At 43.2% G+C, this 23046-nt stretch overlaps 1 protein-coding gene across 1 annotated transcript in view; it reads left to right on the forward strand.

Moving 5' to 3' along the window:
- LOC115652173 (complement C4-like) overlaps positions 1-23046 on the forward strand; it is a 93716-nt gene that overhangs the window by 12254 nt on the left and 58416 nt on the right. The window contains 12 exon segments of the mRNA XM_030563872.1: positions 2265-2370; positions 2626-2749; positions 5723-5838; positions 8629-8796; positions 10468-10665; positions 14535-14728; positions 15644-15681; positions 15684-15767; positions 15770-15789; positions 16226-16352; positions 16750-16821; positions 21512-21715. Of these exon segments, the coding sequence (XP_030419732.1) occupies positions 2265-2370; positions 2626-2749; positions 5723-5838; positions 8629-8796; positions 10468-10665; positions 14535-14728; positions 15644-15681; positions 15684-15767; positions 15770-15789; positions 16226-16352; positions 16750-16821; positions 21512-21715 (1451 nt within the window).

Below are 23046 nucleotides of genomic sequence, written 5' to 3' on the forward strand. Positions count from 1 at the left end.
CATGCTAACCCCCATATTTTGGATGCTAAAGTCCAAATCTGGGAATAGGTTATTGACACCCCTCCACTAAGCAAAGAGTGATCACGATGAAAACAGATGAGCAACGTTTGCTATTTATTTAAAAATAAGTAGCATGAATACAGTTTCTTAGACATTATGTTCTCATGCACAGGTTTCACGCAGAGACTAGGAGAACCAAGAGCAGTTTAAATCTAGGTTCTATTTTACCAAAACCCTGAAAATTCAATGATTTCAGAGAAATAGTTCGGTTTTTAGGCCATCTGTAGTCTGAATTGGAAATACTGGTCCTACATTAGCGGTTACTGTAGGGTTGATCCTTTATGCAGAGAGTCTCAGAAATGTGATGTTTCTTTAATTGCTATATCAATCTTAGGCACTTATATGCCCCATCACTGTAGTATATGAGAACCTCATAATTTTAACACGCTTGTAAGGTAGGGCAGTGTAGCAGGGTTGACACCTGCCTCTCTCGAGCACCCCTTCTGGTTGGGTGTGTCCATGGTCTTTAAATCAGTCTAGCCCTGGTATGGGGCTGTATCCCAAAGCTTCCTCCCTGGAGACACTATCTTCCTGCAGTCCTCCACATGCTCAGTCCCTACTCAGTGTCCACAGCTAGACAGGAGCTCCTTCATTGCTTCCCCGGTCCGTGTTAGCACACTGTCTTTGGCTCAGACCTAGTAGCCAGCCAGCAGCCTCTCGCTCCCTCCAGTCCCTGCCATCCATTGTGCTGCAGTTCCCTCAGCAAGGCAGGCATGCAGTCGTTTCTTCTCCAGCTTCCAGCAGCAACTAACTGCTGCTCTGTTCTGCAGCTCCTTTTATATGGCCCTCCTGGGGCCTGACTGGATGCTTCTACCCTACAGCCACTCTAGCCTGTTTGGAGGACCTCTGCATTGCTCCTTTCCTGGGATGGGTGTGGCAGAACCCTGAGGCCTCCAGCAGGGGGCCTTTGGGTCTAGTCCACCCCTTCACAGGCAGAGTCACGGTTCCAGGGTAACTGCATCTGTATTCCCTGTCGGTGATCTCTCAAGGGCACCCACTTAAGGTTTCTGGCTCCCACCATCACCTCTTTTGAGTGGTGATCTACATGAGTCTCCCTTCTGACCAGAGTTTTAAGGCTGCACTGTGAGGCAGCAAGCCAGTCTGCCTCAATGCCAGTCCTTGTGCTTTGCTTTCTCTCTGAGGGCTGTGACCAGTGTATTGCCAGCAGATACTGGTTACCACACAGCTCCTTCTAGGCAAGCATATTTATTCTTTAGAGAGAAAACATATATTTAAATTATAAAAGCTCTAATCTGCATGCTCAAAACTTATCAGAAGTCACCCATCAGTCTTCTGGGGCCCAAGTAGGCCAAAGTCTTTCCAACCCATTTGCAAGATGAGATCGTTGCACGGATTCAGAAAGAAGGCCTTGTGTGAGTTAATGCTAGTCCTTTTGTACTAAAAGACCTTTCTTTGTTTCCTAGTCTCTGGAAAACCCAGTCTGAACTAGTATATACAAGACTCTCCAGGGTAGTACATCTCTACGGTTGTTTAGTCTCAGTGACTCACCTTAATCACTCCCCACTGTTTTTTGGTTCCTATAAGATCTGTGGTAACCCTCCCCCCATGGAGTAGAACACAATGATACATAAACCATACAGAGAATGAATAGAGACCCCACAGATACTGCATGGGGTTGCAATATCGTTCACAGGCAGTGCTATGGCCCCCTTTTTGCAGATGAGGAACTGAGGTGCAGAGACCAGATCTACACTACCAAGTTATGCTGGCAGAGCTATGTTGACCAGGACTGTGAAAAAAAGCGCACCTCTGACTGACATAGCTATGCTGACAACCTCCAATCCCCATGTAGCTATACCAACAAAAGGAGTCCTTTTGCCAGTACATGTTATGTTCTTATATCCTGTGTCTCCACCAGGGGGCTCTGCTGGCATCTCTATACTGATGTAGTTGTATCGTTAAAGCCTTTGTAGTGTAGACTAGCTCAAGGACTAAGTGAAGCATCCAAGGTCTGCACTTTGTATATCTACAGCTTTGTATACGAAGCTGTCAAAGATTATCATATGTATAGCACTAGTTTCTAGAACTGTATTTCAGTTCGAAATAATCGATTACAAAGGCACAGTACTAACTTATTGCTAGGTAAAGAGACTTCCATTTCATGTTCATTAGCAATTGCACATTAGACTGTCTACTGTGTGAATATTACTGTAATTGTTGCTTCATTCTTTTTCCTATTAAAGGCACTCTTATGGAAAAGGGATAGATGGTATTGCATATGTGCGATTTGGCATAATAGAGGAAACTGATAAAAAAATCTTTCTCCCAGGCCTGGAACAACAGCCTTCAGTAAGTACAACATATTAGAAATGATTGTATTTGATTGAATATTGAATCATATTAAATATTAGTTCAGTGGAGCTATGCCATTTTATACCAGTTGAGTTCAATATTTGTTGAGATTCCTGGAAATGAAATATCAGTGGCCTTAAAACACTGGCCCTTGTAATATTACAGTCAATTTACTAGAAGTGCAACATAACCTTTAAATCTAATACCATTCAAAGCACCAAAGGCAATAATATTTTTCCACCTTTATTTTAGATACAAAATGGAAAAGGAACAGTCACATTAAGTACCAAAGCTTTAGAAGAAAAAATAACAAAGAACATTGCTGCTTTGGAAGGGCATTTTTTATATGTCTCTATTACAGTTATTGAAACTGCAAGTAAGTAAACTAAGCATTTGCTGATGTAATCTACAACATTTTCATTGATCTTTTCCCAGTACAGTTCTCATTGGGTGAAATCTTGGTCCATGGAACTTCTTTTCGCTGCAAATTAACACAGGTCCTTATTTAACTGTTGTCCACACACATTATGTCTATGCTGCAGGCTTTATCATGTGTTCTTATCCTTGTTTTACGCTCACCCCTCACACCACTGTCCACACACACAGTATCCTAAAGCATGTGCTTATATGTGCCTTGAACCCATGTGTGCTTGCACAGCTGGGGGATAGGTTAAAGCCCATATTTTGCAGTAAGGCATGCTTCGAACTGTCCACTTTGCAGTGAGGATACAGCTGTAGCCAAGTTTGTGTTCTGATAGTCCTGCAGCGCCATACCACATTCCTGGGTCCTGTATGTTCCAGCTCTTCTTCCTAGTGTGATGGTGTGAGACTCAGCCCTGCAGCACCTCCTGCTGGTGTCTTGGGAATTAGCTCGTTTCCAGCCTTGAAGCACTCTCTGCAGGCCAGTGTCCTACTGCTGCTTGTCCCCCGTGTCCCTCCCTGGACTCAGATGCCCCTTTATCTGGGGTGCTACCCCCTGGCTGTACACCCCTCAGTATCAGGGTCTCCCCTCCCCGGGGAACCTCCCACCCCCTATCCCCACCTCACCTCAGTGATAGGCTACTGCCAGTCACCAACTAGCTCCTGTTCCCTTGGGCAGACTGCAGTATAAGCCACTCATCACTTTGGACCTGCTGCCTGTCTCTGCAACCCAGTTGCCAGCCTGGAGCTCCCCAGCCCCTCTGGCCTTTCCTCAGCCCTGCCTTACTCTAGGTGCCCTGAGCTTCCCATCAGCCAGGCCCCTCTCTCTCTCTGTGAAAGCAGAAAGAGACTGTGTGTCTGCTCCTGGCCTCCTTGGCTTTTATAGGGCCAGCTGAGGCCTGATTGAGGCATGGCCCAGTTGCAGTTGCCTCCCCAATCAGCCTATTAGCTGGTTTCCCTGCCACAGCCCTCTCCCAGGGCTGTTTTAAGCCCGTCAGGGCAGGAGTGGGGTAACCACCCCATTACACTAGTCACTTCCTACTTGCCTCCCATGCACCAGAAGCTACTTGTCCATCAACATTTAACTCTTCGTTCTACTCAGCCAGCTCCATTTCCTGCTCAGCCCAATTCTGCAAAACAGCTCTATGTTACGCTCAACACCCAGCGGGCTGCTAGGTAGTCAAAGGAGCAAACCACAGTTCTGGTTAACCAGTGGTGTGAGCACAGCAGGGCATCATTTTGGGAGCAACACCAGAAATATCCACTTGTCTCAAAGTGCAAATAGGACTGCTGTTCAATGCAGGCAGTGCAGTAAACATCTAAAGACCTTCTACTGCAAGGCAAAGGATAGCAAATCACCATTTACCTGCCCCTGTTAGGAAGGAGTTTGACTGGGGGCTCCCCACAGTCCCAAGCACAGAACCCATAGCCCTACATGACAAGCTTTTAAGCAGGGACTTTAAGACCAGGGGTATGGCACCTTAGCAGACACGGCAGAACGTGGGGCGGAGTCAGAGGAACAGACCATGGTGCTGAAGCCTTGGATCAGGCCCCACAGCTATATGGGCTAAGGGGTATCCCAAGGCTATGTTCCAAGATCTGAGCATACTGCAGCACTAAAGGCCATGGGATATGCCCCAGCAGTCTTACTGCCGCACACAAGTGAGTACAACATCAATGTGGATGCAACAATTACAGTGTGGCTGCTCTCACTCATGCTAGGGTGACATGAGAGAATTAGCTGGAGTGTAGATCTCCTGAGTTAACTCTGTAGTGAAGAGATACCCATGGAAGCCAATGGCAAAACTCCCATTGACTTCAATAGGGCCAGGATTTCATCCATCATGTTTTATGGTCTACTTAGCACAATTGAAAGAGAGCTAGATAATATATATGTTCATACTTGCCATAATTTAGTCTGAGTCATAACATTATGGACACAATTGTGCGTATAACGGCATACACAGCTGATGAACTTTACTCAGCAGGGGCTGACCCTGGGAGCACACAAGAGGCAAATAGGTATTATAAAAGGGTTTCTTTCCCCCTCTCCTCACTATCCACACTGAATTTTTGCTAGGAATGTATTGGCTTTTTTGCAGCAAGAAGGAGACCTGGCCAAAACCAATGAATGATAATGCTGGATGGGCAGGAGCTGATTGTGAAGTTATCTTAAAATTTTGAACCTGCAGAATAAAATATCGAACAAGCATAAAAGCATTAGAAGTATTTGCCAGAAAAGAAAACTCTCCTCCCAGAATGTGAAAAACCTATGGCCTGGTTCTTCCGCCATTACTCACACTGAGTAAGGCCTGCTTGAGTACTCCCAATAGAACTAATTGTAGAGAAAAGAACTACTCAAAGGGAGTGAGAGTGGTGGCATCAAGCCCAAAGTAAAAATTGAAACTCTCAAAGGGCCAGAGTCCACCCTCCTGACACTCAGTAATACCTTTAACCGTAAAGAAATATCACCTGCCTGCTATCAATTCACAGAAATGGTAAAAATGCCAAGTGTTTTCTTTCCCCCAAACCACTATCTGTACCATGTTCCCTTAGCAAGGACAGTAAGAAGGATGTGAGCAGGGGGTGTAGGATGTTCAGAAGGGAAGGGAAAATTGGGTTGTATAGGTGTGTGGGAGGGTGGAGAGCAGGAAGGCTGAGAAGTACACACTGGCAATGCAACCCAGCTTCATTGGCTGTGTGGATTAGCTGCTTCACAAGACTGAAGAGCAGCCTGAGCATACTAGAGAATCCAAGGCCAAGAAAAGTGATATTCCATTATAAACTAAACCGTGAGTCTTTGGAAACGAAGGCTTAGCTTCATTCATTTCTGTTGTACTTTAGTTTTCTTCATTTGTGGTTGCATTTTTAACATTTTGTGTGGGAGTAAAAAATGTCTTGGACCATAAAAGATGTTTGCTATTAATAGGTGGTGAAATCCAGGAGGAAGAACTCAGTAGTGTGAAGTTTGTCAAATCTCCTTATACTATCGACCTGTCCCACACCAAACAATATTTTGTGCCTGGGGCACCTTTCTCTGTTGTGGTAAGTCACGTTTAGTTTGCAGTATCTGCTTTCTTCCATTAAAAGAAACTCATCTAGCAGCAGTTCTGCCCATAGAATTCCCAGCTTCTTCCATGGGATTTCTTTGTGAGGAGTACCTGGCAGGTGTAGGCCCAAAATGTTGCTGGCTATCTCTGTTCATTTTCTGGTTCTATCTTTTTGAGTATGTAGAGCCATAGCAGGTGGTGGAGAGCAGAAAATATAGAACTTCTCTTTAAGAAAGGAACTAGGGATGCAAAGGTGCACCTCAAGCCTTCAAAAGCTATGAGACAGTGCTCCCTTCCCCCTCAAAAAATCATGAAATTGCCTTACAAATCCAGAGATTTTTAAAATAAAAGTTGGTTTCTTTTCATTTGTCTTCTGTCTTTTGAGCTGTCAGGGTTAATATTTTCAAATTTTTCAGCACAGCTATCATGGCTAGAAACTTAATGTATGCATGTGTGTGTCTGTCTCTTATGGAAGCGGAAATTCTCATATAATCACTTGTCTCCAAGCCCTAAGTGATTACATATGCTACTCCTGGGAGAATTCTGCACCAAAAAATTAAAATTCTGCAAAATTCTGCATATTTTATTTGTCAAAATAACACAATATAATCATGTCAGTGACAAATATTTTGATAATTTATTTTAAAATACCTGTCAACAAGTATGTCTGTAACAATACAGACAACAAAAAAGGTTCATGAAATGTTTTTCTGACAAACAGACTCCTTACTAGGCATATGAGTAATAATTTATTTAATCTACAATACAAAATGTATTTCCCACACCCCTCTGAAGCAGTGCAAAGGCTTGGGGGAATCAGGGGTAATGGAGGAGCTGAGGGAGAGGGAAGTAATTGCTGGGAATGAGGCTGGGAGTGAAACTGAAGGGTTGCTGGGTGTGGATGGGAGAAGTATGGAACAGGGTTTTTTTGGGGGAGAAAGGGATTGTTAGGAAGCTGAGGAGCCTCCCCTATGCAGACCTTGGCTGACCCCTAACCTTTCCCAGTCAGTGAGACACATCTGCCCCTGTCCCTATGTGTCTCTGCACCACCCTGCTCTCCCCATTCCCATGTGTCCCTGCCCCCAATCTCCATGTAGGCCTGCCCCCCCATTCAGCTGCCCCCCATATGTCTCTGTATCCTCCTGTCCCCATGTGTCCCTGCACCCCCACTCCCATTCAACTACCAGTCCAGGCTGTTCTCACCACCAGCCCTTCTGAACCACAGTCTATGTGATCCCCCAGCAGCCTCATGTGACACTCTCTGTCCATCCCTTGCCTCCTCACCTGGCCCCATAGGCAGGGCGCTGTGAGGAACACACCCTCTGCTCTCTCCCCATAGGCTGTTGAGTGCTACATCAAGTGAGCTGGCTGCCTCTGTTCTGATGCCAGAGCAGCAGTGGTGAGCTGAAGCCGGTTCACACCCAGTTCATGTGAACTGGTTGTTAAATTTAGAAGCAGGTTTAGAACCGGTTGTTAAAGGGGGGGGCAAACTCTCGCCCATGGGCCACATCCAGCCCGCGGGACTGTCCTGTCCAGCCAGCCTGAGCTCCAGGATGGGGAGGCTTCCTCCACCCCTCCTCCACCTTCCCCCCTTTCACAGAGTCTCAGTGTGCCACGCCGCCAGCGCTCTGGACTGCTCCTGGGCAGCTCCTGCCACTCTAAGTGGCATGGTAAGGGAGGGGGCTGTGAGCTCCAGTGGGCTACGTGGCATCCATACACACTGCCCTGAGCAGCATGGTAAGGGGGCCAGGCCGGGGCTGGGAAGAGGGGTTGGATAAGGGACAGGGAGCGGTTGGAGGGGGCAGAGTTTCTAGGGGGGGCGGTCAGGGGATGGGGAACGGGGGGTCTGTCGGGTGGTGGTGGATGGGGGGTCAGAGCAGTCAGGGGACTGGGAGCGGGGAGAGTTGGGTAGAGGGTGGGGTCCTGGGTGGCAGTTAGGGTGAGGGGTCTCAGGAGGAGGTGGTCAGGGGATAAGGAGTGGGGGGGTGATGGATTGTGGGTTCTGAGGGGGGCAGTTGGGGCAGGACGTGGGTGGGGGTCGGATGGGAGAGGGACAGGCTGTTTTGGGAGGTACAGCCTTCCCTACCCAGGCCACGATACAATTTTGCAACCCCAATATGTGGGGCTGGCTTTAGGAAGTTCAGGGCCTGATTCGAACAGTTTCAGTGGGGCCCCGGCAGGGATAAGGTTTTATAAGTTTTTTTGTTTGTTTGTTTTTAAACCACGTTGGGCTTGTACTCACTGGCGGCACTCTGAGTCTTCGGTAGCACTTCGGCAGCGGGTCCTTCACTCACTCGGATCTTCAGTGGCACTGAAGGACTGACCGCTGAAGTGCTGCCGAAGATCCAGAGCGAGTGAAGGACCCACCACTGAAGTGCCACCAAAGACTCAGTAAGGAACCAGTTGTTAAGATTTTGGCAGTTCATCACTACAGAGTAGCCTCTGGTGAGTGAAAGGCATAACTGCAGTGCTTCTCCAGCAGAATGTATTTTCTGTGAAGAAAACAAATCTGCAGAGCACATGAATTCTGCACTTGTGCAGTGGCACATAATTCCCCCAGGAGTAACATGTGCTTAGGAGAGCTCTGGCACAACAGGAGATCTGGGTGTAGTTGTATGATACTAGCTGATAAAAAGACGGTGTCACCTCCTGCTTCTCCCTCCCAGTGGTCAAATTTCCAAATAATTTTGAAAGGTTCATATTTCCTAGTGGTTTAAAATATCTTTCCTTGTTTTAAGATTTTATTTTCACCCTGTCATTTGCCTGTGGAAATTTTCCCCAATAGGCATCTATAGCTTCTGCTGATGGTTCTCCTGCTGCTGACGTGTCTGTTACTGCAACTCTTACCCGAGATAGAAAAGACCCAAAGAAAAAGACTGCACTTTCTAGTAAAGAAGGTGTAGTATCCTTTGAATTCAACATTCCACGTGCTGCAGAGAAGCTACAAATAATGGTAAAAAAAATTGTTAGACAAACTTTTACAATGTTGTTACGGAAAATGAATGTCCAAAATATTTTTGATGGAAGCTGCAAGGCAAATGCAGCATGATTCCTTATATAAAGTAGGAGCCTGATGCTGCAAATTGTTATGTACTTGAATAGTTTCACTGATATCATTGAAACTACTTCTGTGTTTTAGGATCGTTTGCGTGGGCAAGCGTTGACTGACTCAGACCCTAAAGTTGTATTGTAAAATAGTTTATATGGTTGGCTAGACTGTAATCTTCTCAGGGCAGGGATCAGTTCTTTATTTTCCCTGTACAGAATCTGTGGTGCTCTGTACAAATGTTAAATACTAATAATAGTGTATTTGTACTCGGTTTGTGATAGGTAAATTTTGTCAAAATATAGCTTCCACTTTCACACAATTGGCAGAAATGGTGGGCAAAATCCTGAGGTCACTATGCATTTTGTTCTTGGGCAAACTCCTGACCACAAAGGATACATCTGTACTTGGGCTGGAGGTGTAATTTTTATCTTGGGTAAACGTACATGTGCTAGCTTTGATCAAGTTAATATGCCAAATATTGCAGTTTAACTGCAGCAGCATGAGTGGCAGGTGAGCTTAGCCACTTGTGTAACTACCTAGGGCCTCAGATGGGATTGTACTCCAATAGATAGCCTATCCTGCTGGCTGTGCTACTGCAGCTACACTTTTTGTAGCATGCTAGGTCAATAAAAGCTAGTGTGTGCGCATCTGTAAATTGTACCTCTAGCTGCAGTGTAGATGGATCCAGAGTCAACCTCTGACATCATTGAGGCTGCATGCAGGTGCAGGGGTCTTCCTGCAGAGTCATTTGTAGGATAGGGCCCTAATAATAGACATGACTTGATGCATAGCAAATGAGGAAAAACTGGGGTGAGAAAGGATAGATCAGTAAGATCACACAGCTACTTAGCATAGTCATCTGTACATTTGAATGATTGTTAATTTTATTTTCAAAATACTTATTATTAAGCCACTTATTGTGAGTGTCATAGAGCAAGCTACTCTAGCAAAATATCAAAGACAAATATAGCAACAGCAAAATAAGCAATGAGAGAGAATCGGGTTATAGAATTGTTGTTCTTGTTTTGAAATCACCAAGCTCTGCAAAAAGAATGAGGAGTACTTGTGGCACCTTAGAGACTAACAAATTTATTTGGGCATAAGCTTTCGTGAGCTAAAACCCACTTCACTGGATTCATGCAGTGGAAAATAGAGTAGGAAGATTATATATATAGATATACACACAGAGAACACGAAAAGATGGGGGTTGCCATACCAACTCTAGTGAGACTAATCAATTAAGATGGGCTATTATCAGCAGGAGAAAAAAAATTGTAGTGATAATCAGGATGGCCCATTTCAAACAGTTGACAAGAAGGTGTGAGTAACAGTAGGGGGAAAATTAGCTTGGGGAACTAGTTTTTACTATGTGTAATGATCCATCCATGCCCAGTCTTTATTCAAGTCTAATTTAATGGTGTCCAGTTTGCAAACAAGCTCCTAGACTTAGTGCATTATGGTAACTCAACTCACCCTCCAGTGTTTTTCAGGTGACACGGTGATACATGAATTAACAGTGGCACCTGATATTGTCTCTTAATTGGCATGCTGTTTGCTCTGTCCTTTTCTTCACAGGTGAGGGCTGAAGAGGGGAAGCCTGGCATGGAATCAGCCGGACCCAAAACCACTGCTGAGAGATACCAGTCTGCTACCCAGAACTACCTTAGTATCAGTGTTCCACACGCTGTCATAGCACCTGGAGATACTTTACTTATTACCTTGAAGGATGTCCACCGGTCCAGCAGCAGTAACATTGACTATTTCTATTACATGGTTAGAAATAGGACTGTGACAACAATACTTTACTTTGTGTTAGAACAGATCATTTTGCAGTTTATAAATCTACACAACTGACCTTTTTCAGGTTGGGAGAAAAGCATATTAATGTAAGATGCAGCTTCGGAGGAGATCTAGTGCAAAGAGATCCATACACATGGTATTTTTAGATCTTTTGTGACATCCATATATTTTAATTGAAGTGAAAGGTACCAGACTGAGAGCTTTGGAAACTGAAGTCCTAGGGAAAAAAATTCCATGATCTCCTGATTTTCCTAAGTTTGGGCCAAATTTATGCCCACTTCTACCAGATCTGAATTTGGTCCTTGAAACTACAATAAGCCCATATTTTTCTTTTTTTAAATTTAGTCTTTATAGTCCTGATTCTTATTTACACTCAGGCTCCTTTACATCACTCTTTCAGTGTAGAAGGGCCTTAAAGTCAGCAAAAAAGTGTATGTGCATAAATGAGAATCAGACCCTATGAGTTTAAAGTGCAATCATATTGCTGGCGTCCTTTAATGCCTTGCAGTGTCTCTTCCAGATAAATAGTTCTCATTTTACAAGTAAAACTATACATCTTTAAAACTCACCTGGGATTCCAAAGTCTAGCTAGTCCTTTCTAGCTAGTGCATCTTTACCTGCAACTAGAGCTGGCCAGGTTTTTTTTGACAAAACATTTTCCAGTGGAAATGATCTGTTGAAACTGATGCTTTTCACAGGAGAGGGTCAGATTTGATGAATTTCCTGTTTTGAAATATTTTTTGAAATGTCAAAATGTCCCATTTCAACATTTTCAAAATGAAAAGTTCCAGTTTTTTGGTTCCAACTTGGATTTTTTGTTGAGAAATGTAAGGGTTTTTTAAAAAATGAAATTATATAAATATTGAAATATGTTTCAAACTTATCTGAAGCAACCCAAACTGAACATTTTTTTGGATTAACAGTTTGCTAAAAAAATGTTGATTTTTGGCTTTTTGTGCTGATTCAGGATGGAAAATTTCAAAATCTAAAACGTTTCCTTAGGATGGGAAAATAGTTTCCTGTTCAGCTTTGACTGAATCTAAGAGTATGTCTGCACTACAAAATTAAGTTGCTCTAACTAATGTTGGCATATAGCCGCCTCGGTAATTGCATAGTTTGTGCATGTCTGCACTTTGCTCCTTGTGTCGGCTGTGTGCATCCTCACTAAGAGCACTTGCATGATTGAACTGTCAGTTCGGTGGCACCGAGTTCTTCAGATACAGATGAAGAAGTTGGTTTTTTTACCGATGAAAGCTTACACCCAAATAAATCTGTTAGTCTTTAAGGTGCCACTGGACTCCTTGTTGTTTTTGTGGATACAGACTAACATGGCTACCTGTCTGATACTTGAACTGTCAGTGTGGGGAATTGTGGGATGGCTTCGGAGAGCCAGCAACAGGTGATGTAAGCAACACGGGCCTGATTTACACCACAGCATAGGTGCCGACTTCCCTTTTGCAGAGTAGGTGCTTGACCCCCACCCCCACCTCAGGCCCTGCCCCAGACCCACCCCTTCCCCACTCTTCCTGTCCTGCACCACCCTCACCCTGCCCCCAAGTCCCCGCCTCTGCCCTGCCTCTTCTCTGCCTCATCCACTCCTCCCTGCAAAGTGCTGCCAAACAGCTGTTAGGTGGCAGGGGGATGGGAAGCACTGGGAAGGAGGGGGAGGAGCAGGGACGCAGTGTGCTCTGAGGAGGGGAGACGAGGAGGGGTTGGGGGGAGCTTGGCTGCCGGTGGGTGCTAAGCACCTGCTAATTTTTCCCCATGGATGCTCCAGCCCCGAAGTACCCATGGAGTCCGCCCCTGTTCATTACAGAGTTAGGTCAATGTAAGGCAGCTTAAGTCAACCTAACTCTGTAAGCGTCTCCACTAAAAAGTAGCTCCCACCAATGTAACTCGCCCGCTACACTGACTTAATAACTCCATTCTGCGAGAGGCATAGCGCTTAGGTCAATGTAGATAGACACTGCATTGCTAACATCGGCTGTTGCTGCCTTTCAGAAACTGTTCCACAATGCCCCACCCTGGTAGTTAAATCAGCACAAGTTCTCCTGGTGAGGACACACACTATCAACACAAGGAGCATAGTGTGGACATGTAAAATAAATTCAATTACTGCGCTGGCTATACATCAACATCCACAGTGTCTACACTGACACTGCATCGACCTAACTACGTTGACATTGACTCTATGTCCCTTGTGAAGGTAGAGTTATTAAGTTGGTGTACTGGGCAAATTACATTGGCAGGAGCAAAATTTTAGTGTAGACACTTACATAGATAGGTCAACATAAGTTACCTTGTGTTGACCTAACTCCATAGTGTAGCTAAGACTGGAACTTGATGAACAATTCTCTTCATGATGCACAAGCCAGAAAACAATCTTGCTCGGTTTCTTACAACTTTTATTGACTCTGCAATGCTAACAAGTATAAAAAATATTTCTTTCACTAAAGTAAGCAGATCTGACTATGAATCCACTCAGGGAACAAATCAGTTGAATGACAAATATGTTCATTTTTTTTAACCATAACTGCATTTTACAGCTGATATTTTCAAAGCTTTGCAAAGCATTTGGACACCCAATTACCATTTAATTTCCATGGGAATCAAGTGTCCAAATCCTTAGACAGTTTTGAAAATCACAGTCCCAAGGTTTACAAGTAAGATGTAAAAAAGAGACAATTTTATGCCAGAAAAGCAACGAGAAATCCGGTTGGCACCTTAAAGACTAACATTTATTTGGGCATAAGCTTTCATGGGTAAAAACCCCACTTCTTCAGATGCAATTTTATATCAGGATTAGAATACCTGCTCCCCAGAACTACCTGGGCACCTTACTACCCTTGAAGTGCAATATCTGTAAGAAAGTTAAAACCTGTCTGAAAGGAGAAACTCCATTAGCTCATTTGTGATGCTCTCTGTTCTACTATGGCCGTTTTAATGGCAAAACCTGTAGGTTTTTTTTTTAAGACTTATGGCCAATTGACCCTATGTTTTCATTGTGTCCTGTCTCATGACTTTTTCTGTTTCGAAAAGTCTGGCTTCAGTTCAGGTAAAATCTTTATCAACTCTGCCATCTAAGGGTCTGATTCTGTCTGTCTTACAACTCTCTCTAGAAGTGATTCAATTGAAATAAATAGGATTACTTGCAGAGAAAGGAATTAGCCAATGTAACTGTGACAGAATCAAGAATAAGAGCCAGACTCTGATACTCTTACTCACACTGAGTAATGCCTTATCCTGTCAGTGAAAGTCCTATTGCCCCTTCAGCCCGATGTAAAAGAGCCAGTGTTCCTATAGCCTGCTGAAAGACAGCCACAAGACTGCCTTCTGAAGTCCCTTTTGCAAGGTTGGATGCAGGGGTGTGCTAGGGATAGAGTTGGAAGTGAAGGAGTGTGTTAGGGTGGACTCCCAGCACACACATGTGCAGAAATTCGGGGCAATGCTGCAGTTCTAAGGGCAGCCTTGGGATGCTACTGTAACTTAAACAGGCTACCAGGACTAAGTTATACCGGGGGACCTCTCCAGCCCCGGGAGTTGCCCAGGATCAGGAGGGCATGACTCCATGAGGTCTCCCATGGAGCTTAGAGGTACTACCCATAGGCCATGAGATGCGTACTGTTCCTCTTTGAGGTGCAGCACCCAATATCACGTTAGGAGTAGTACCATTGATTTCAATGAGAGAACTTATGGAGTTAGGTGCTACTAAACCAGAATAAGTTATCAGAATCTGCCCCTAAGTGACATGATTATTTAGTTTCGTATTCCCTTTATGTAATACACATTCTGTCATGATTGCACAGCATTTGATTTGTTCTGCATTTGCTTTTGAATTGCAGGTGCTGACAAAGGGGAAAGTTGAGGTTATGGGAAGGGTCCCGTATGCAAACAAAATAATCACCCTGGATGTTACTGAGAAAATGGTGCCTGCATTTCGCTTTATTGCTTACTACTTCATTAAAAATCAAGGCCACAGTGAGATTGTGGCTGACTCTGTGTGGCTAGACATTGTGGATGCCTGTGAAGGAAAGGTAATGACAAATAAAGCAATATTTATAGAGAAACAAAAATAGAAAAAAGATGGATAAGGTGGGGATAGCTAGAGGTTGAGCCAAAGATCTATCCCATATTATAAAAGTGACAAAAAAGCAGTTTCATACGGGTTGGTGTTTATTTATTAATAATCTTTTTTGGTAATTCCACCATTACCGCCATCTAATTCTGAATACACAAAGGAGCTACATTAGAATGGCCCTTGTAGTAACTTTTAAAAGCCTAGTATTTGAGGGATAAATTCTGCTCTCATGTACTTGATTTAGACCTGTGTAACCAAGAGCAGAATTTGGTCCATTAAGTGAAAGTGGAAGGCGGATGTGGGAGAAAGAAAGTGACGTAGCAAATTGTTTAGTTTAATTAACTTTGTAACATAGATAAGCTGCACTTTCACTCTTTTCATTTCACAGTATTTTTGATTTTTAGCTTGCTTTGGAAAGATATTAAATGCAGCTGATACTGTTTAAGGCCCTGATTCAGCAAAGCATTTAAGCATGTGCTTAAATCTAATTGAAGTTAAGCTCATCCTTTTCTGAATCCCTAAATATTTAAGGTAAAATTCTCTTCACACACACCAGCTTCCAAGGCTCTTAGTGGGTGTTGCCCATATGTATCTGAGGGCAGAGTCTACGTTCTTTAAGGTTCTGGTGTTCTGAACTCTCATTGTAGCAACTGGAGTAAAGGACAATCAGCACGGTTTAGGATCAGCCCTTTTATCTTTGTCTGCCAACAAACATATACCACAATTGACACTAGATAAATATTAGTGGTGTGAAATGCAGAAAGCTTAGATAGAAATTACCTATATTGCTAATACCCCCACTAATATCAATGCTGATATTAATGCTAATGAGAAATATAAAATTCTGTTATTTAAAACATTTTGGCATTTAGATAAACTGAAAACAGACAGAGACACATATGAACCAACGGAACTGGTAAATTATCCATTGACACAGATCATGCAGGAACTGTTGCCTTAGCTGTGGTTGATACTGCAGTTTTCATTCTAAACAAAAGGATAAGCTTACGGCCAAAAAAGTAGTGTGTTAAAAAGAAAATAGCACGTGTCATTGAGTTAAGTAGTATTCATAGGAATAGAGAAATCTGAATATAATAAAATGAGTAGTAATCAAACATTATTCTAGACATTGCTTATTTGGGAAAATATTTTTCTTATTTATTTATGATGCATTTATAACCAATTTGCATAGGATTTGACAAAGCAGAATAGACTCGTAGCCTATCCACTCTCATATGGGCAAAATTGATGTTGCAGAGGAAGGCCATAACTAAATTCAATTATGCCCTTCTTAAAATGTCAGATTCCTTTCAACTCAGTGCTGGGGTGTAACCAATACTTCTATTTGCATCATTTCTGCATATGGCCTGATAAAAGGACATGACATCGCTATTCAGAAAAGAATCACTAGTTTTGCAATAGCGCACCTTCCTTCAGTGCTATTATATTTTGTAGGTCTTTGAAGCAATGAACTCATATGATCTTGGATGCTCAGTGGGCGGAGGTGCTAACGGTGCTCAAGTTTTCAGTGATTCGGGTCTGGCCTTCATTTCAAACACCATTAAATCACATTTTCGGCAAGGTAAACAAAGACCATCTTCCTTTGCTATCGAAGTGTATTGTGGTAGAATAAATTCACACTGAATTTCTGGGGTTTGATTTTTAGACCTTGTATGGCACTGTATTGTTGCTCTGTTCAGCAGCCTCACTTCTGTGTGGTCTTATTATTTCCCAGTGTTCATTTTCCCATCTTATACTGTGGGTTCATAGCTCATATGCAGGTGAAACAGGCTACACTCTTGAGACTGGTCATTTGGCATCTATTGTAGATTGGACTGTGTGCTGGGGGAAAGGCACTTGTAAACCAGCTTTGCAGATCATGCATCCTCTGGCTGCCAGGCCGCAGGCTGGTGTTGAGGAGCAACTTAGAGCAGCCTCAAGTATTATTTTAACCAAACTCTCTTGCTCTGTTTTCCTAGGCTATAAGTGTTCCCCTGCTACCAGAAGACAAAAAAGATCATTGGATTTTCACAAGCAAATTTCAGGAATTGGTATGGCCATTAATCTTCAGGGGCAAGAGCCAGAGGCTGCTGGGGCAGGGCGGAGAGGACTGGAGAGCTAGGGACCAGAGCCTCAGGGGTGGATGGAGGGAAGGAGAAGGATGGCAGTGCGGGGGGGGGGGGGCAGGGGATGGGACGGATTCTCGAGCTGGAGCTTACCTGAGGGAATGGGAGTGGTCTCAGTTATAGAGACAGGCGCTAAACTCTGCTACGTTACAGGGTGTAATCAGGCTAAATCTATTTATTCTTTTTTAGAGGACATGCCAATGCTAATTGTATGCCATTCCAATGTATCACCCATTATGTTTATGTTCTGTGTGTGCCATAGATTTCAGAGGAAAGCCATTTTAGTAATGATTTTATGGTTAGAAAATGTTTTATTAATACCGCTTTTCCTTCCCTTCTGCTTCAAAGCCAGGTTGCCTTCGGCACAATATATTCCAAATGAAAGAAGTATTAGTGATCTAAATATATATGATCTGAAGAAAGCATTTTCAAAAATAAATTTTCCTATAAGTCTGTCACATGAAGGTCTGATATCTTATGACCTGTCACTATAAGAAACAAATACTTCATCCAAGGGTTTTCCTAACTTTCTGGAACTGGCTATCTATTCCAGGAATAAGAATAGGATCATGACTCACTCCCCACAAGATCTCTAACCCACACCATGGCAAGTGAAATTTTGAGCCATAACCATACTATACATAACAACTAATTATGTGGTTTTTAACAGTGATTTTAAGGATGTCTAAAGTTTTATAGATCAACATGCTGGAAGAATTTGTGTAACTGATTAATAATGGCTCACATAACGCTGAATTGGGGATTACAATCTTAATTCTTTTTTATCTCTACGCAATCATAATACTTCATTTATAATCTTCATCATTAGAGAGAAACCTGATTTACAGAGACGAGAATGAAATTGAGATGGGAACTGTCAAAACTGATCCATCAAAAGCTGAATATTCCTCTTTCAAAGACACCCCAAATCTTCTGTGCTTCTGGCTAGAGCAAGCCAATTCCAGAGTGCTGACACAAGGGATGTCTGTCAGCTTGCCTTCCAACAGCCCCGTCAGTCAACATCTTAGCTGAAAGGACTGGCGATCCACCTCTTTCCTGTTGGTGGGTCATCAGAAAAATAGTCCTGCTGCTGGATTTGAAGTTCTCTGAGATGCTGACTGTTGAATTCCTGATGCTCCCAACTGGCATCTCTTCTCTTAAAGTTTGAAAGGAAAGAACGCTTTTCCAAATTTCCTCTTTGCGCTTGGGAAGACCAGTTTCTAAGTGTTCTTGTGAATAAGTTCTGCCCTGTTTTTCATGTACTGAGCAGTCATATTCTACTATGATAGAGAAAAGTTCAGCTCCTCTAGGTGCCCCCAGATGTCAGCAGCATAAGCTACGTATGACTCCTGCTGAACAGGGCCGGCTCCAGGCACCAGCTTATCGAGCAGGTGCTTGGGGCAGCAACTTGGGAGTGGGGTGGTACTTTCAAGGATTCAGCAGCAATTCGGCGGAGGGTCCCTCACTCCCGCTCAGAGTGAAGGACCTCTAGCTGAATTGCCGCAGATCGCGATTCTGGCTTTTTTTTTTTTTTTTTTTTGGCTGCTTGAAGCAGCAAAACCCCTGGAGTTGGCCCAGCTGCTGAATTATTGAAGCCGTTTGCCAAGGGAACTCAATCTTCATTCAGGGAAACTTCTGCTCTGTAAAAACAGTTGTTAGCCTGAAACTGTGAAACCATGAGACATGAGGTGCAACATGTTATATCTGAGTGACCACACCACTGTTCTTACTTGTCTTTGCTCTGGTACTGTATATGCAGGTTGAGATACACCAGTGAGATACACCACTCTCACTGAATGTGGGAGTCTTTGACTGCTTCTGAAATATCTCAGATGAGCATTTTCATGGCACTGCTTTGTAGAGGAGCAAGCCTTCTTCAATAGCAACATCAGAAACATACCTCACGAGCGCTAGAAGCCATCCAGTACCAGAGATACCAGTTGACTTATTATGTTGAATTGTTAAATAGTCCTTTTTCCTGTCTTTTGAAAGCAGTTGTTCTCATACATTCTCAGCCACATCACTGATACAATATCGAATAGTCTCATTTTACAAAGGGCCTCTTTTCAGTTTGGTGGCTGATTCATCTAGTCAGGCTTCCTGCATAGCACAAAATAATTCCTAGAGCAGATCTTTTAGAAAACATCCAATCTCAATATAAAGGTTGTCAGTGACGCAGAATCCATCACAACCCTTGGTAAATTGTTCCAATGGTTAATTACCCTTACTATCAAAACTAAATGTTTTATTACCAGTCTGAATTTGTCTAGCTTCAATTTCCAGCCATTGTATCCTGTTATATCTTTCTCTGCTAGATTGGAGAGCTCATTATTAAATATTTGTTCCCACTGTAGATGCTTATAGATTCTAATCAAGTCTCCCCTGAGGCTTCTCTTTTTGTTAAGCTAAATAGACTGAGCTCCTTGAGTCTATCACTATAAAGCATATTTTCTAATCCCTTCATCATTTTTGTGGCTCTTCTCTGAACCCTTTCCAAGTTATCAACATCCTTCTTGAACTGTGGGCGCCAGAACTGGAGACAGTATTCCAGCCGCAGTCACACCAGTGATCAATACAGAGGTAAAATAACCTCTCTCCTGCTTGAGATCCCCCCGTTTATTCATCCTAGGATTGCATTAGCCCTTTTGGCCACAGCATCGTGCTGGGAACTCATGTTCAGCTCATTATCAACTGCAACCCTCAAATCTTTTTCAGAGTCAGGCCATATAATTTTTGAACCCATATTCATTGGGCAGGGAAGTATAAGATTTTCTACACTAGTATAATCCTTATACTGTTGTGTGATCAAGATAAGATTCCTGAAGGGCATGAGTCTTGTCATAGCCAGTTTGAATAATCAAGTCTTGCTGATTGTTCAAGGCTTTGAGTTTTCTCAGGAAAAAACCCTCAGGTTCATCTTTCAGTGACAGTCATTTTGAAGGCTTCTTAGCCTCAACTGCTAGCATTTCATATCGCACCACACACTGTGATATCAAATCAGTCACTGTAAAACCAATTGTTTCATCCTCATGTTTTCTGTTACCTTTATGAGCAGTCCTGAGAACACCTCACTTGCCATTGTCTCACTCACAAAACTTTTCAACAAGGCAGGGTCCTTTCCTGACTGACTAGAAGTCCTTTCCTTTGGCTAGAAGTGATCTCTAGTAAAAATGGAATGACATAGGCAACGTGATCATGTTAGGCTCATTGGGCCTTCATGTTAACAGCAGATGCACTGTTCCAGCTTGGTGGTATGTTTTATCATGGTCTGTGTGCATGGGCATGAGCACTTGCCCTTCCTATGGTCAGGGGCGGTTCTAGGCATTTCGCTGCCCCAATCATGGCAGGCAGGCTGCGTTCGGCGGCTTGCCTGCGGAGGGTCCTCCGAAGCCGCAGGACCAGCTGACCTCCCACAGGCAAGCCACCAAAGACATCCTGCCTGCCGCCCTCGCAGCGCTGGCAGAGCGCCCCCTGCGGCTTGCTGCCCCAAGCACACACTTGGCGTGATGGGGCCTGGAGCCGTCCCTGCCTATGGTACATCATAAATAACAGTGCAGGTACAGGTCTTTTATTTGCAGCCGCTCTAGTGGCATACGGCACTCACATTCTGCTCAAGACTACACTGAGCATTAGTCTAGCTTTGGGTTGCAGTAATATGATGGCCTTAAAGGCAGCATGCCAGTCATGACAAGACTTATTATGTGTATCTAATTGCAAATGTATTACATGTCCTTTTTTTTCCCTCTGCAAAATGTTAGTCATGTTTCAATTACATTTTTGGTACAATTTTTCATAACATTGTTGAATCTTCTCTACAACCCTCTTTGGGACTGGATTTTATGCTTTGAGAAACAATACCCTGTACTCTAAGAGAGTGTGGCTTCTCAGCTCTCCAAAAGGGATGGAGCATTCATTTCTAGCACTCTAGTTATGAGATATTAGAACTTACCATTATCACTGGATCAGAATGGAAAATGATGAGTGTAATTTTCACTCTTTATCTGAGCCTGGATGGGAGGGAAATGGGAAGAAATGTTTTTGTGGCAGGTACCTTTTTTTTAATTAATGGTCATTGAAAAGCTATTCAAAGGCTAAGCATATTGGAAACATTCTCAGTGGAAATGGGCTAGTAGATAGATTACAGGTGAGGATGTCAAAGTATATGTTTAGTTTATTAAATCATTCTGTTCTTTGTTCCGGCGAAAGCAGAAATAAAGGAACATAATCCACACAGAGGAAGATAAACCTGATAACTGAAACTCACAATCTTAAATTTTTCTGTGTAAGAAAACAAGCATTTGAAAAATGTGTCCTAAATAAGAGTCCAATTCTGCTCTCATTCAGTCGGCTGATCCTGCCCCCAGTGACTTCATGATCTGAACCCGAAGGAAAGATAAGATTGTAAACCCTTTGGGTGAAAGCCCCTTCTTCACATTCTGTTTTAGTACAATGCCTAGATGGTTGGAGCCCTGGTTCATGATAAGGGCTCCTATGGCTACTGTAATAATAGTGAAAAATAGTAATAATGACATAGGTGAAGTACATAAGTATGATTGAATATCTCAAAATTTATCAAAGCCTCTGCGACACTGACGTCACTGTCATTTTGTTACAGCTAGCAAATACCAAGATCCTGCTCTACGAAAGTGCTGTCAGGATGGAATGAAATTAAATCCAATGAAGTTTTCTTGTGCCAAAAGGCTAACTAGAGTTACTGGCTCAATCAAATGCAAAGAAACTTTCAAGTACTGTTGTAAGAGGGCTCAGAGCCTCAGGAAGGAGCTGGAAAAGAAGAGACTAGCTTCTGCACTGGCAAGAAGTAAGGAATTTTGCCTTTTAGTAACATACCATTTTTAAACAGTGAATTGTATACAGTCATCTCTGAAGAATGAGTTGTTTTAGGGCTGCAAGGTAGAGAAGAATCACATAGGTAACTATTGTTCATGGGGACATTGCAATGCCTGTGGCTTTAGCCTTGCTAATCTCATAAAACCTGTAGCAGTTTGTGCAGCTGATTCCCCAAGCATGGGGTTCCAAAATGACACTGAACTTCAAATATAATTCAGTCCTGCAAGATACTGAGCACTGACTTAGACGGTCCTGTCCTGCAATGTGCTGAGCACCTGATACGTCTGTTGACGTCAGCGCTCCAATAGTTGCCCTTGTAGTTTGTTACCAATGGTTTCTAGGCGGTACATCTGTGTTCATGTCAGACTGTGAAAAGAACAGATCTAGCTCTGTCCGAAAGTCGAGCTCAGGTGTTTGGGCCATAAGATGTTGGGTTACATTTATCAAAGAGCGAATGCACTGCATGAAGGAGGACAATGTATCTGATGTAATTCTCCATTATATGCACACACGTATACATATGTCATGGCTGAGTAGGGTGGGATTTTGGAAAGTGCATATTATTGGTTAAACTCTGCTCCCCTTGAAGTCAGTGGGGGGTTTCACTGAGAGCAGAATTAGGCCAATGATGGGAGCTTTTGAAACCCCCACCTGAAATGTTTAACCACCATTGTTTGTTGGTGATTTATGTGTAATTTACAAAGTTCCACACCCCTTTCCTCTCCTCCTCTCACAGACCTCTCCATACCTTCCTGCATGCTCCCATTTACATTTTCAAGGTCTCTTCTCTAAACGTATTCACCATACCACAAATACTGCCTCCCATGCCTTTGTGGGATGTGCAAACAGTGAGATCAAGGAAAGCAATCCAGGAATTCTCCGTATGTTTTTGGCCCTCATTTGTTGTGCCATGTTGATTTTAGTTAGCAGGTGCATCGGGGCGGGTATTGTGAGCCTGAGTCCTCCGTGCCCTGCACCTTGTATAGTCACTTATACCTGTGCAAAGGAAGGGTTAAATGCTCCCAGTAACACTTTGCATGGATCCTCTCTAAACGCCTGTCTATGGCTACAGGGGATGCAAAGCAGTGGAGAATTAGGGCCTCTGAAGTCAAACAGGTTGTGTAAAAAATTTCCTTTTTTCTGTTTTGAATTGCCCACTTTAAAATGTCACCTTGTTTATGTGTTATGAGACAGGGAGACCAGAAGCTCCTAATCCACCTTCTCTGCACCGTTCGCTTTTTATATACTTTTATCTGTCACTTCTATTCATTTCCTTCTTAATCCCTGTCCCTATCTTTTCAG

This window comes from Gopherus evgoodei, chromosome 1 (genome assembly GCF_007399415.2).
Source record: "Gopherus evgoodei ecotype Sinaloan lineage chromosome 1, rGopEvg1_v1.p, whole genome shotgun sequence".
Lineage (NCBI taxonomy): Eukaryota > Metazoa > Chordata > Testudines > Testudinidae > Gopherus > Gopherus evgoodei.